The following is a 13,209-nucleotide window of genomic DNA, read 5'->3' as shown; positions in this document are numbered from 1 at the left end:
GTAGGTTGTAGGACATATGCACCACTGTGACTCTATTTCTGAAGGAAGAAATGGCCATTAAGAAGCAGTTGAAAAAACCTAAGGGACACCTGAAGGTCTACCTTTGAAAAATGGCATGGGCTTCACAATTTCACCTTTGAGAAATGATATGGGCTTCACAATAAAATGCCGAGTTTTCCCAACTTAAATGTTTTGTCTGACTCTGAAAAACTTGTTCAGTAGGACAGTCTCAAAACACAAAATGCATTGCCTCAGTATTCACTTTTTCTTTATACTCAACCATCAGTGTATGTATGCCTTACTTTATGAACATGTGATTTATAAATATTCAAATTTTAGAAGTGGAATGGGAACTAGGGATGAATGCTTTCACCTTCTCATTTAATAGGTAAGGGATTCAAGATCTAGGGAGATGAAGTGACTTGCTTAGTTAACTTAGCAAAAGAAGACTCTAACTTTGATATTTAACATTTAGCATATTCACATCTTAGCATAAATTCCCCTATGCTGTTGATCGTGGTTTAATCCAAAATAGAGCTCATATATCCATAACACATAAACAGGTTCTACAATTAATGAGAAAAAGACAAAAACTACAGTGGGCAAGTGGACAATAACTATGAACAAGCAAGTTACAGATGCAGAAATGCGAGTGGCGAATAAATGTGTAAAAATTGCCCAAACTCAGTAGTAATAAGGGAAATTTTTAAAAACCCATATTGTTCTCAATTTTGCTTAACTAATGAGCCCCATCCAAAGCAAGCTCACAAGAAACAGTACAAAGATCACGTGGCGGAAAATATTGGGGTAACATCTGAAAGCTCCCATCTATCTTGGCACATATCCCTTCCCTGCTACTGAGGGATACTCAAGAATAATGCCTTGACAAAGAAAATACCTTCCCACAGGAGGGAAGTTAAACAAGCAAGTCACAAAGAAGTCCGAGTTAAAAAACTGAATGGGTAATATATTATTCACATGAAAGGCGTCATAATAGAGTGACTTTAAATTACTGGAGGCCCAGTTTCAATGAAAACATCAAATACTTTGCCAGCTTTATGCCATATCCTAATTTCATACAGCCAGGTTCAGCGCAAACATAATAGGTCCTTGTTTTTGCCTCTTCCAGCACAGTTTGAATTCTTGGTTTCCTGTTCTGTCAAGGCCAAAAGCCTCTAACTTTGGTATTTAACATTTTAGCTACTCATATCTTAGAACAAATTTCCCTATGCTGTGGATCATGGTTTTATTCAGAATAGAGCTCATTATATTGTCATCAATGTCAGCAGAATTTCCCTCATATTATCTAGGAAGTGATGCTTAATTCCAGACTGATAAAATACTCTATTAAGGTACTTTCTTACTTCCTTCTTTAAGAATTGTATTTTTTTTTTCTTGTTTCTGCTGAGGTTGGAAGGAATTGTATTTTTCGATGAATGATTTCATATAGTCCTAATTTCAAATTAGGTGGCGTAAAACAGTGAGAAAATTTTGGCAAAATCTGACTCTACTGTAGCTGATATTAAGTAACCTCAAAAAATAAACAATTATTCATTCGAGTTAGTGCAAAGTACATAAATTTAATAAGCACTGTGGTTGAAAGAGCCTACAAAAATATGCCTTCTTCATCTGAAAATGCTGACCTTTTCTGTTTTAGGAAAATAGATTCAATATTAACTACTGATCTTTTAAAAAACGGTTTTCTTTTCATAAGGGTTTAATTGATTTCCTGTGTTGAATAGCAGTAATATTACCTACGATGCTTTTCAAAGGAAAAAATATACATATGTGGCCTTTGAAGTATGCTCCTAGATCAAGCACTTAGTTCTGACAGCTTGTAACTTCATTATGGTCTCCCTTTGGGTTTCTTAAAACATGTACCCTAAGCCCACTGCAATCAGAAGAGGGAAAAGAACATTGTTTTATCTCAAACACAAACAAGGGCATTTAAAGTAATGATTTTCTCATCTGAGCCCACTAACATAAACGGTACATATATATATATATACACACACACACACATATACTTCAGACACATGTATGTGTGTCTGGAGTATGTTTCTTTTGAAAATAGAGCTACAATTAGTTTCTCCACTATGAAGCAAATGCTGGAAGTGAAAACTCCTTCCTCCACTAGGAGGCAGCTGGGGTTCTGGCTCAGTCTGCGAGGAAAGCATCCCGGCTTCCAGAAGACGGGCTGAAAAGCTGGCTTCCCCTAGAGCTGTCTGCGAGTGGGCCTAGATTCCTAGCTCAGCTCTCAAGCTCACTCAGCCTTGGGGGTTCTGCTCAGTAATGAGATGGTTTGCCCCTAGAAGGGAACTGCCTGGACCACCCTGGACTCTAGAACAAGGGTCCACAAACTATGGGCCAAAGCTGACCTGCTGCCTGTTTTATACATTTCTAGTAAACCACAGCCAAGCCTATTTATTTATATATAGTCTATGGCTTTTCATGCTACAATGGCAGAATTGAGTAATTATGACAGACACTGTATGGGCTGCAAAGCCAGAAATATTTATTCACTGGCCCTTTATAAAACAACAAAAATTGCCAGAGGGGCTGATCCAGAGGGGCTGGAATGAATGGTCACTCTGCCTAGATGAACTGCGCTGTACCTAGAACTAATCCCCACAGCAGGCGAAGACCATTTTATTACCTACTTTTATACCATTGTTTTGCCATTTCATATGTCTTGGGGTATGTTCTTTGAGTCTAAACCTTTGGACACTTTTTCAGGTGGGCAAATTATCGTGGAGTAGAGAGCCATCCTTATAGCACCTGCTCTCACACTGTCCTTTATCAGAAAGGAATACTGTCCCTCCAGTTTGCAGCGTGGCTACCTGCTGTGTGGTATCTGTGTGCTCACACCTGTGTGTGCTTGCGAAGACTTAGGCCATCACTCCTTCTGACTGCGATTCCCATTCATCCCAACAGAAACATTGAGGCTGTAGCTAAGGTTGAATGTGTTTGTTTATGACATAAGGAGTGCGATTTTAGCGGTGGAGAATTTGACCTACTTGGCTGTGGAATAGATGTCGGAGTGGGTGCATTTTGGTGCCTGTTGATGTGAAATAAGATATGTGATTCCGATGCCCTTACCTCCTACAGGCATGAATCATTGTGGCTTGCCCAGGCACCCCATCTTTTTGCTGTATCAGGAGCTCCAGTATGGGTGGGTAGAGAGGCTGGGCAAAGATGCTGGGGGAGATAAAGTTTATGGTCTTTGGGAGGCTTCAAAACTTTCAGAAGGCTGAGTGGCAACTTCCGTTGCTTCAGTTTCTCAGGTCTACTGGATAATAAGCTCTTGGAGCAATCCATCCTGCATGTTTAGTTCATCACTGGGTGATGACATGAATAGATAACCAAAGGTCAGGCTGCATCCTCGACACACAGAGGTCTATGGGGACCTGCCGTGCTGCCATGGTAACAAAAAGGACAGTGGTGGGCTTGCTGCTAGGCTGGAAGGTATGTAGCTGAGGTCATAAACTGACAGCTCGTGGCTTGATTCTAGTTAGCAGACATATTTCAGCTGAGCCATACGTCTATAAGATTTTTATAAGTTATTGGCTAACATCTAACATCTAGGTTATTTCATTTAAAATCTGAATTTCCAACTTCTCTTGCAAATTTGAAATCTGTGGACACATGGGGCTCCATTCCTTCTTGTCAGTGATTGCTTACAGTGGGCGATGGCTTCCCTTTAGAAAGAACTAGAGTTCTCCAGCTTTGTTTTTCCTTTTACCCAACCTTCGCCATCACTGGCGTTATCGGCCTGTTCCCTCGCACCTTTGAGTGTACAACCATCGCTCTATAAATTGCACAAAGAATTTGCACTATTGCAACCTTGTATTCCTCCAAGATCATTCTGTCTCTCCTCTGACCCTTGCTAAGAGTTTTGTAACTGACTTATACCTTACATGACCTAATCATATTCCATTCTGACTCTACTGCTGAGTGGAATAAACAGCCAACTTTTGAAAATATACACTTTCGGTGGTCACAAAGTATGTAGAGCCATTTATTACATGAATTGGAATGACTGTAAGAAGTAAACATACACTGTGTGCAGTGGCTCACTGTAAATCCAAGCACTTTGGGAGGCTGAGGTGGGAGGATCACTTGAGCCCTGGGAGGCTGGGGCTGCAGTAAGCCATGAGTGCACCACTGCACTCCAGCCTGGGTGTCAGAGCAAGACCCTGTCTCAAAAAAAAAAAAAAAAAAAAAAAAAAAGAAAAGACAATAGCAAACAGTGTTCAATGGCTAAAGGATGGCTAAAAATGAATAGTCATTTCCTCTCCATCACCTTTCTGGGGAGGATGCATCTTATAACGTCAGAAGAACATGGAAGTACATTTGTAGGGATGTATTCACAGGATTTAATAATACTTATTGGTTTGGAAATAATGGTTGCTGAAACTCGCAAGTTAATCTTTAAGAACCTATAATTTCACTTTAGGTGGAACAAAAATGAAGACAACAAAGAAAATGTTAAAAAAAAAAAGATACCTGTCATACTGTTGGGAGTCATAGGTTAGTAATCATTCTGGATCCCTTTTTTCACTGACATCTCCTACAAAGAAAAAATACAAAAAAAAAATCACAGATTACAATCTGCATTTTCCATAATGGTTTTGTTCCAAACAGTATCATATGCATTAATTACCTTGAAGCAATATTTGTTACTCTCAACTCAGAACTGGGGACATTGAAGCACAGGTGGGCTATGTGATATGTGTAAATTTGTAAGACCTCTTAATTTTCATCTCAGGGTTCCTCCTATAAACATGTTTTAAAAATAAATTTTTTTTTAAGGTCAAATTTTTCCATCTCGGCTTTTTAAGAAAGCTACCAGCCCACTGATATGCTGTTTATCCCAAGAGTGGCTAAGATGTAAGATGTATTAGCATCTCTAATCTAGATCTTGCTTCTCCAGGTGTGGTCTGTGGGCCAGCAGTCTCGGGATTGCCTGAGAGCTTGTGAGAAATAGAAAATTTGGGCACTCTCTTAGTCAGAATCTGCATTTGGACAAGATCCCCAGGTGATTCACGTGCACTTTAAAGTCATAGACACACTGCCCTGGAGAACTGAATCCATATTCTCATCTGCCCATTTATGACTTCTCCTCATCAGAACTGAACTCCCCCGCTCACCACTACCTTAATGAGATCCAAGAGCAACAGAGAGACTTGGCCCTCAGGCTGGGGATGGAGGCCTGGTGCGTGTCAGTGACCAGAGGTGCCCTGACCCAGGGAAGAATGCTAAGGCCGCACACAGACGGATGACACAGATGGACACTGGCCGGTGATGAACCTGGGTCACAGCCCTTCAGCATATTGCTGGAGACAGATTAGGATTAGGTTTCTTTTTCTGGAGTGTGTTCTCTGGCCAGTGGTAGAGGGTGGTAGCATGTTGGCTTAGGAATAGCACTGAAGCCTGAGGTATGGGCTTGAGGTTCAACGTTGTCATATACTACCAGCTGTGGGATCAGAAGTAATTTCAAAGCACTGGAAACACGATTTCTCCAGTATAAGATGAGGAACTGATACTTGTTCTGCTTATTTCACAAGGCTGGTATTTCTGAGGTTTGAAGATGATGTGAGTGGAAGTGCTGGGTAATCTACAGTGCACTGTGCACATGAAAGGCAGGAATAATCTTGTTAAATAACTGGTTGGAGAAGAAGAAGGAGGAGGCAGAGGAAGTGTGTGGATTATGTTTTCAACACAGATTTATACATAGCCATTCATGCTCTGTCTCCACATCTAATGCTGCAGCAATGACTTCAAACCTCGATCATACTTCTTGTCCCATTCTGTGGAAATTACATGTTTACATGGCTGCCTCTCCCACCAACTGTAATCTCTTTATGGCAGACACTTCCTTTCTCATGTTTATATCTTCTACACTGAGCAGAATGTCAGATACATAACAGGTACTCAACAATATATGTTGAACAACTAAATAAAATAAGATTAATGAAGTTGACATAGCAAAGTGTAAGCTGCCAAATTGGCATCCGATGCAGGGGATGAGTATTCACTGCTAGGAAAATGCATTCTTGCCTCAGATTAGCTCGTCAAGGATCTCTACCACAAGCCCTTTGTCCCATCCTTATTCACCTGTCCAGCAGCGTTTTGAGTGAGAGGCATCAGGTTCTGAGATGCCTTAGGTGAGAGCACAGGTCGTATCTACAGTATTGCGGGTCCTGACCCTGTTGCTCCTCTTAGAAACTGCGCTGCCATTAACCTCCCCCTCCCAACCCACAGAAGCTGCCACGTTTTCACGTGCTACCACTCCTGAATATTCTAAAGAGGTGGAGGAACTTGGCTTGGACTGTGCCCCACCATAGTGCCCCACCTCTGGCCAAACTGGCTCAAGACTTGAAGTGGACTAATAAGATGATTTTTCAGGATGAAAGAAAGGGAGGGAGTGAGGGAGAGACAGAGAGATTTTATCTAGATCCTCTCTAGGGACAGAATTTATCAGAAGTTAAAACTCTAAAACTGAGACCATATCTCTCAGCCACCTGGAAAAAGTCCATTTGAAGGTGACAGAGAGGATCCATCTGACATTCACAGAGAGCCTAAAGTGGAAGGAGAAAGCTGTGGTGCCTCTCAGCTCCTCCTGAGGCCCAGCCGTGTCCTCTTCTGCCCCTCCAGGGATTTGGCTACTCAGTCCTTCCTTGGATGCTCTCAGTAAAATATTACCCTTTTTACAATAAGCTGGTTTGACTTAGGTTTCTGTCACTTGCAACCAAAAGAATCCTGACTGATAATATTAAGATACAACATTAATACAAACATGTCAGCATAGTTTTGTATGCTTTTTATTGTCTAGAAGGCAAAGCTATAAAATCCCAGTTATGTCCTTATGATATCATCAGTTAAAAATATCTTCATTTTCAAAATTCCAATTGAAAAGGCATATGAACTACAGGCAATTATTGTGTGTGGGGCAGAAAGCACCTAGGAACAGGGAAAAAAATCTTAATTCTTATTAAGACTTTAAAAAGTGTTATCACCACAAAATTTGGTACTAATGTTTTCTTTTTAGTACTATTTTCCTTCAACCATAGTACAATTTAGTACTTTAGTATTTTAGTGTTACTATTACTATATAACAGAAATAGTATTACTAATAATATTAATAGTATACTAGTGTTACTTTTACTGTAGTATTTTGGTATTATTTAGTATTTAGTAGTATTTACTACCATTTTCCTTCAGTGAGCTCTAGAGTTTTCAATGTAATTCCAGTAAAGCTTCTAACAATCCCTCAGAGAAGGCAGGTGTCCCTGGGCCTCCCTTCCTGGTCTCCTATCCTATGTGGTGAGTGTTGGTAAAGTGCTCTGTAGTGAGGAGGAGAATCCCAAGATGGCCCTTTCCACAGCCATGGCAGAGGCCTGGAGCTCACCAGCAAATCATGGGATCAAAGGAGAAAACAAAGTCCAAAAGAACTTAAAAGTAAAGCAAGCTGAGTTTCTTTACTTGCCAGGAAGGAAACAAGCACAGCAAAGGGCTTTGTAGGTCAGGGAGGAGGAAGGGTCAAGGACTTGATGGGTTAGAACGGGGTGGCTATGCTAATGAAGGATTGATACCTAGCACCTGTGTGTCGTTCATTAAAACATGCCCTGTTTCTCTCTGGTCAGGGAAGTGTTTTCAGTTAGATCCAGTGCGGGTCGGTGTACCACGGCCCTTCAAAGTCGATGGTCCTTTCACCACTTCAACAGTTCAGCACCAGGGGAAGGGAAACGCCATTCCATTTAGTCTTCTAGGCAAGTGCTACCCAAGTGGAGGATATTCCTTTGACATGGGTCATTCATTTGTTTGGTTATCGCGAGGCCTTGGTTGAGGCTACTCTGTTCAGGCAATGGCCTAGGTTTTATTCAAAGACAACACCGTGGCCTGTCCACAAGCAGCTTCTAAACTAACAGAGGGAGAGAATTGCACCAAATAAGTGCAAACATGTATACAGGTTTCACCCTACATGTCTCTTCAGAGTGGACTGGGGCCATGAGAGAAGGAAAGGTTATTTCTACTTGGGCTTATTTGGGGAGGATTTTGAGTGGAGGTGACCCCAGGCCTTTCGGCCCTTCTTTTAAATAGACTTCTCCTCAGGTTATGATTTAACTCTTTGTTCTCATCCTTGTGCTCCTAAGGCCCATGGACTACTCTGAAAGGAATGAGCTTCATACAGAAAAACTGGGTGGTGCCTTTACGTTACGCAGGTTTTAAGCAGGGGTGTGATGTGACCCAATGTGTGTTTTGAAAGCTTTCCAGCAGCTCGTGGGTGGAGAGCAGACTGGTCAGGCCACGGAAGGTCCAGAAGAGAGAAAAAGGTGCTGGAGTTTGAGTGGAGGTGGTGGAGATGGTGAGAGGGCTAGGTGTTTAAGTGACATTTAGGAGGTAGAAACAAGACTTGTGAAGAATGTGATAGGAGCATTTAACACTGGGATAAACACCACAGATGCAGACAGGTTAAGATTGGAGGCTCTCTGCCCTCAAGGAATTTACAATCCATTTTATAAGCTGGTTGGGAAGGAACAGCTAAAAATAAAAGTCACAGATGCCATGTGCCAAGGGGTGGTGCTGAGAATCATACAGGTGGAGCCTTCCTCTGCCAGTTCTACCCGTTCTCAGCCCAGTGCTGTGTCCCTTAAATAAAGCTCATTCCACTCATTGGAAGAGTAGAAAAGCATTCACCTCTCAAACACATAAAATGTGTTTGTATTTTAAAAATACAAATGATGGTAAAGTTATTATTGAATCCTCTGAAACTGAAAAGTAAATGGAATTATTATCAGCACTTAGTAAATAGGTCCAGGGACTGTGGAAGGCCTTGGGCTCCATGCCACACTGTGAACTGTGGCTGCTGCTAATTACTCTAACAGCATCTCGGGCGGCATGGACAGAAATATAGCTGGGCACTGTGGCATGCACTTGATACTCTTAGCTACTTGGGATGCCAAGGTGGGAAGACTGCTTGAGCCCAGGAGTTTGACACCAGCCTGGGCAACATAGTGAGACCTTGTCTCAAAAAAAAAGGAAAGAAAGAAAGAAAAGATAAAAAGAAGGAAGAAAGAAAGAAAGAGAAAGAAAAAGAAAGAAAGAAAGAAAGAAAGAAAGAAAGAAAGAAAGAAAGAAAGAAAGAAAGAAAGAAAGAAAGAAAGAGCCTGTAGGACATTGGTCAGACCACATGTGGGCTGCTACATTTTAAGAGGGATGTCTCATGTACAATATCCTGGCCAATGGAAAACATATCTTACGGAAACATTGAAGGAAACCTAGAAAAGGGAAGAGTCACATGAGGGGTAGACAGTGGTCTTCAAATATCTGAGAAGCTGTCACGTGGAAGAGAGTGCAGGCATGTTCAGTGGACAGAGGACGGTGGAGAGATGCTTGGAGACTACTGAGGGGCCTTTCCCTGCCCTACCTGACATCTAAGAAGATACATGTCTCATAGGCTGGGGCGGCCACACAGAAGAACACAGTCTCCTTACCTTGCACTGCTTTTTGCTCTCAGGGCATGTTAAGCCTCTCTTGAGAAGACCTGGGTGTTTAAGCTGCAATAAAGTAGGCGCCGTGTATATGAAATGGCTCCAGGGACAAGCTAAAATCCTGTTCCATGTCCCTCACTCCCTTCAAATTCTCCTTTAAAGCTTCATTCTTTTTTTTTTTTTTTTCCCATTTTTTTTTTAAAATTTATTTATTATTATTATACTTTAAGTTGTAGGGTACATGTGCATAACGTGCAGGTTTGTTACATATGTATACTTGTGCCATGTTGGTGTGCTGCACCCATCAACTCGTCATTTACATCAGGTATAACTCCCAATGCAATCCCTCCCCCCTCCCCCCTCCCCATGATAGGCCCCTGTGTGTGATGTTCTCCTTCCTGAGTCCAAGTGATCTCATTGTTCAGTTCCCACCTATGAGTGAGAACATGCGGTGTTTGGCTTTCTGTTCTTGTGAGAGTTTGCTAAGAATGATGGTTTCCAGCTGCATCCATGTCCCTACAAAGGACACAAACTCATCCTTTTTGATGGCTGCATAGTATTCCATGGTGTATATGTGCCACATTTTCTTAATCCAATCTGTCACTGATGGACATTTGGGTTGATTCCAAGTCTTTGCTATTGTGAATAGTGCTGCAATAAACATACGTGTGCATGTGTCTTTATAGCAGCATGATTTATAATCCTTTGGGTATATACCCAGTAATGGGATGGCTGGGTCATATGGTACATCTAGTTCTAGATCCTTGAGGAATCGCCATACTGTTTTCCATAATGGTTGAACTAGTTTACAATCCCACCAACAGTGTAAAAGTGTTCCTATTTCTCCACATCCTCTCCAGCACCTGTTGTTTCCTGACTTTTTAATGATCGCCATTCTAACTGGTGTGAGATGGTATCTCATTGTGGTTTTGATTTGCATTTCTCTGATGGCCAGTGATGATGAGCATTTTTTCATGTGTCTGTTGGCTGTATGAATGTCTTCTTTTGAGAAATGTCTGTTCATATCCTTTGCCCACTTTTTGATGGGGTTGTTTGTTTTTTTCTTGTAAATTTGTTTGAGTTCTTTGTAGGTTCTGGATATTAGCCCTTTGTCAGATGAGTAGATTGCAAAAATTTTCTCCCATTCTGTAGGTTGCCTGTTCACTCTGATGGTAGTTTCTTTTGCTGTGCAGAAGCTCTTTAGTTTAATGAGATCCCATTTGTCAATTTTGGCTTTTGCTGCCGTTGCTTTTGGTGTTTTAGACATGAAGTCTTTGCCCATGCCTATGTCCTGAATGGTACTACCTAGGTTTTCCTGTAGGATTTTTATGGTATTAGGTCTAACATTTAAGTCTCTAATCCATCTTGAATTAATTTTCGTATAAGGAGTAAGGAAAGTCCAGTTTCAGCTTTCTACTTATGGCTAGCCAATTTTCCCAGCACCATTTATTAAATAGGGAATCCTTTCCCCATTTCTTGTTTCTCTCAGGTTTGTCAAAGATCAGATGGCTGTAGATGTGTGGTATTATTTCTGAGGACTCTGTTCTGTTCCATTGGTCTATATCTCTGTTTTGGTACCAGTACCATGCTGTTTTGGTTACTGTAGCCTTGTAGTATAGTTTGAAGTCAGGTAGTGTGATGCCTCCAGCTTTGTTCTTTTGACTTAGGATTGTCTTGGAGATGCGGGCTCTTTTTTGGTTCCATATGAACTTTAAAGCAGTTTTTTCCAATTCTGTGAAGAAACTCATTGGTAGCTTGATGGGGATGGCATTGAATCTATAAATTACCTTGGGCAGTATGGCCATTTTCACGATATTGATTCTTCCTGTCCATGAGCATGGTATGTTCTTCCATTTGTTTGTGTCCTCTTTGATTTCACTGAGCAGTGGTTTGTAGTTCTCCTTGAAGAGGTCCTTTACATCCCTTGTAAGTTGGATTCCTAGGTATTTTATTCTCTTTGAAGCAATTGCGAATGGAAGTTCATTCCTGATTTGGCTCTCTGTTTGTCTGTTACTGGTGTATAAGAATGCTTGTGATTTTTGCACATTAATTTTGTATCCTGAGACTTTGCTGAAGTTGCTTATCAGCTTAAGGAGATTTTGGGCTGAGACAATGGGGTTTTCTAAATATACAATCATGTCATCTGCAAACAGGGACAGTTTGACTTCTTCTTTTCCTAACTGAATACCCTTGATTTCTTTCTCTTGCCTAATTGCCCTAGCCAGAACTTCCAACACTATGTTGAATAGGAGTGGTGAGAGAGGGCATCCCTGTCTTGTGCCAGTTTTCAAAGGGAATTTTTCCAGTTTTTGCCCATTCAGTATGATATTGGCTGTGGGTTTGTCATAAATAGCTCTTATTATTTTGAGGTACGTTCCATCAATACCGAATTTATTGAGCGTTTTTAGCATGAAGGGCTGTTGAATTTTGTCAAAAGCCTTTTCTGCATCTATTGAGATAATCATGTGGTTCTTGTCTTTGGTTCTGTTTATATGCTGGATTATGTTTATTGATTTGCGAATGTTGAACCAGCCTTGCATCCCAGGGATGAAGCCCACTTGATCATGGTGGATAAGCTTTTTGATGTGTTGCTGAATCCAGTTTGCCAGTATTTTATTGAGGATTTTTGCATTGATGTTCATCAGGGATATTGGTCTAAAATTCTCTTTTTTTTGTTGTGTCTCTGCCAGGCTTTGGTATCAGGATGATGTTGGCCTCATAAAATGAGTTAGGGAGGATTCCCTCTTTTTCTATTGATTGGAATAGTTTCAGAAGGAATGGTACCAACTCCTCCTTGTATCTCTGGTAGAATTCAGCTGTGAATCCATCTGGTCCTGGACTTTTTTTGGTTGGTAGGCTATTAATTATTGCCTCAATTTCAGAGCCTGCTATTGGTCTATTCAGGGATTCAACTTCTTCCTGGTTTAGTCTTGGAAGAGTGTAAGTGTCCAGGAAATTATCCATTTCTTCTAGATTTTCCAGTTTATTTGCGTAGAGGTGTTTATAGTATTCTCTGATGGTAGTTTGTATTTCTGTGGGGTCGGTGGTGATATCCCCTTTATCATTTTTAATTGCGTCGATTTGATTCTTCTCTCTTTTCTTCTTTATTAGTCTTGCTAGTGGTCTGTCAATTTTGTTGATCTTTTCAAAAAACCAACTCCTGGATTCATTGATTTTTTGGAGAGTTTTTTGTGTCTCTATCTCCTTCAGTTCTGCTCTGATCTTAGTTATTTCTAGCCTTCTGCTAGCTTTCGAATGTGTTTGCTCTTGCTTCTCTAGTTCTTTTAATTGCGATGTTAGAGTGTCAATTTTAGATCTTTCCTGCTTTCTCTTGTGGGCATTTAGTGCTATAAATTTCCCTCTACACACTGCTTTAAATGTGTCCCAGAGATTCTGGTATGTTGTATCTTTGTTCTCATTGGTTTCAAAGAACATCTTTATTTCTGCCTTCATTTCGTTATGTACCCAGTAGTCATTCAGGAGCAGGTTGTTCAGTTTCCATGTAGTTGAGCAGTTTTGATTGAGTTTCTTAGTCCTGAGTTCTAGTTTGATTGCACTGTGGTCTGAGAGACAGTTTGTTATAATTTCTGTTCTTGTACATTTGCTGAGGAGTGCTTTACTTCCAATTACGTGGTCGATTTTGGAGTAAGTACGATGTGGTGCTGAGAAGAATGTATATTCTGTTGATTTGGGGTGGAGAGTTCTATAGATGTCT

General features: G+C 40.8%; 1 protein-coding gene across 38 annotated transcripts in view; it reads right to left on the bottom strand.

Moving 5' to 3' along the window:
• The window catches only part of THRB (thyroid hormone receptor beta), a 371,812-nt gene that overhangs the window by 101,017 nt on the left and 257,586 nt on the right, over positions 1-13,209 (bottom strand). For 31 of the 38 annotated variants that reach the window (XM_045387040.3, XM_045387039.3, XM_074030885.1 and 28 more), the window contains one exon: positions 4,507-4,570. The exons of the other annotated variants lie outside the window; for them this stretch is intronic. In XM_045387040.3, coding sequence (XP_045242975.2) covers positions 4,507-4,528 — 22 coding nt within the window. In that variant the 5' untranslated portion in view covers positions 4,529-4,570. The remainder of the gene's footprint in view (positions 1-4,506; positions 4,571-13,209) is intronic. 38 annotated transcript variants of the gene reach the window in all.

This window comes from Macaca fascicularis, chromosome 2, assembly GCF_037993035.2.
Source record: "Macaca fascicularis isolate 582-1 chromosome 2, T2T-MFA8v1.1".
Taxonomy (NCBI): Eukaryota; Metazoa; Chordata; class Mammalia; order Primates; family Cercopithecidae; genus Macaca; species Macaca fascicularis.
Note: the sequence above shows the minus strand (reverse complement) of the source record. Positions and strands in the feature narration are given on the sequence as shown.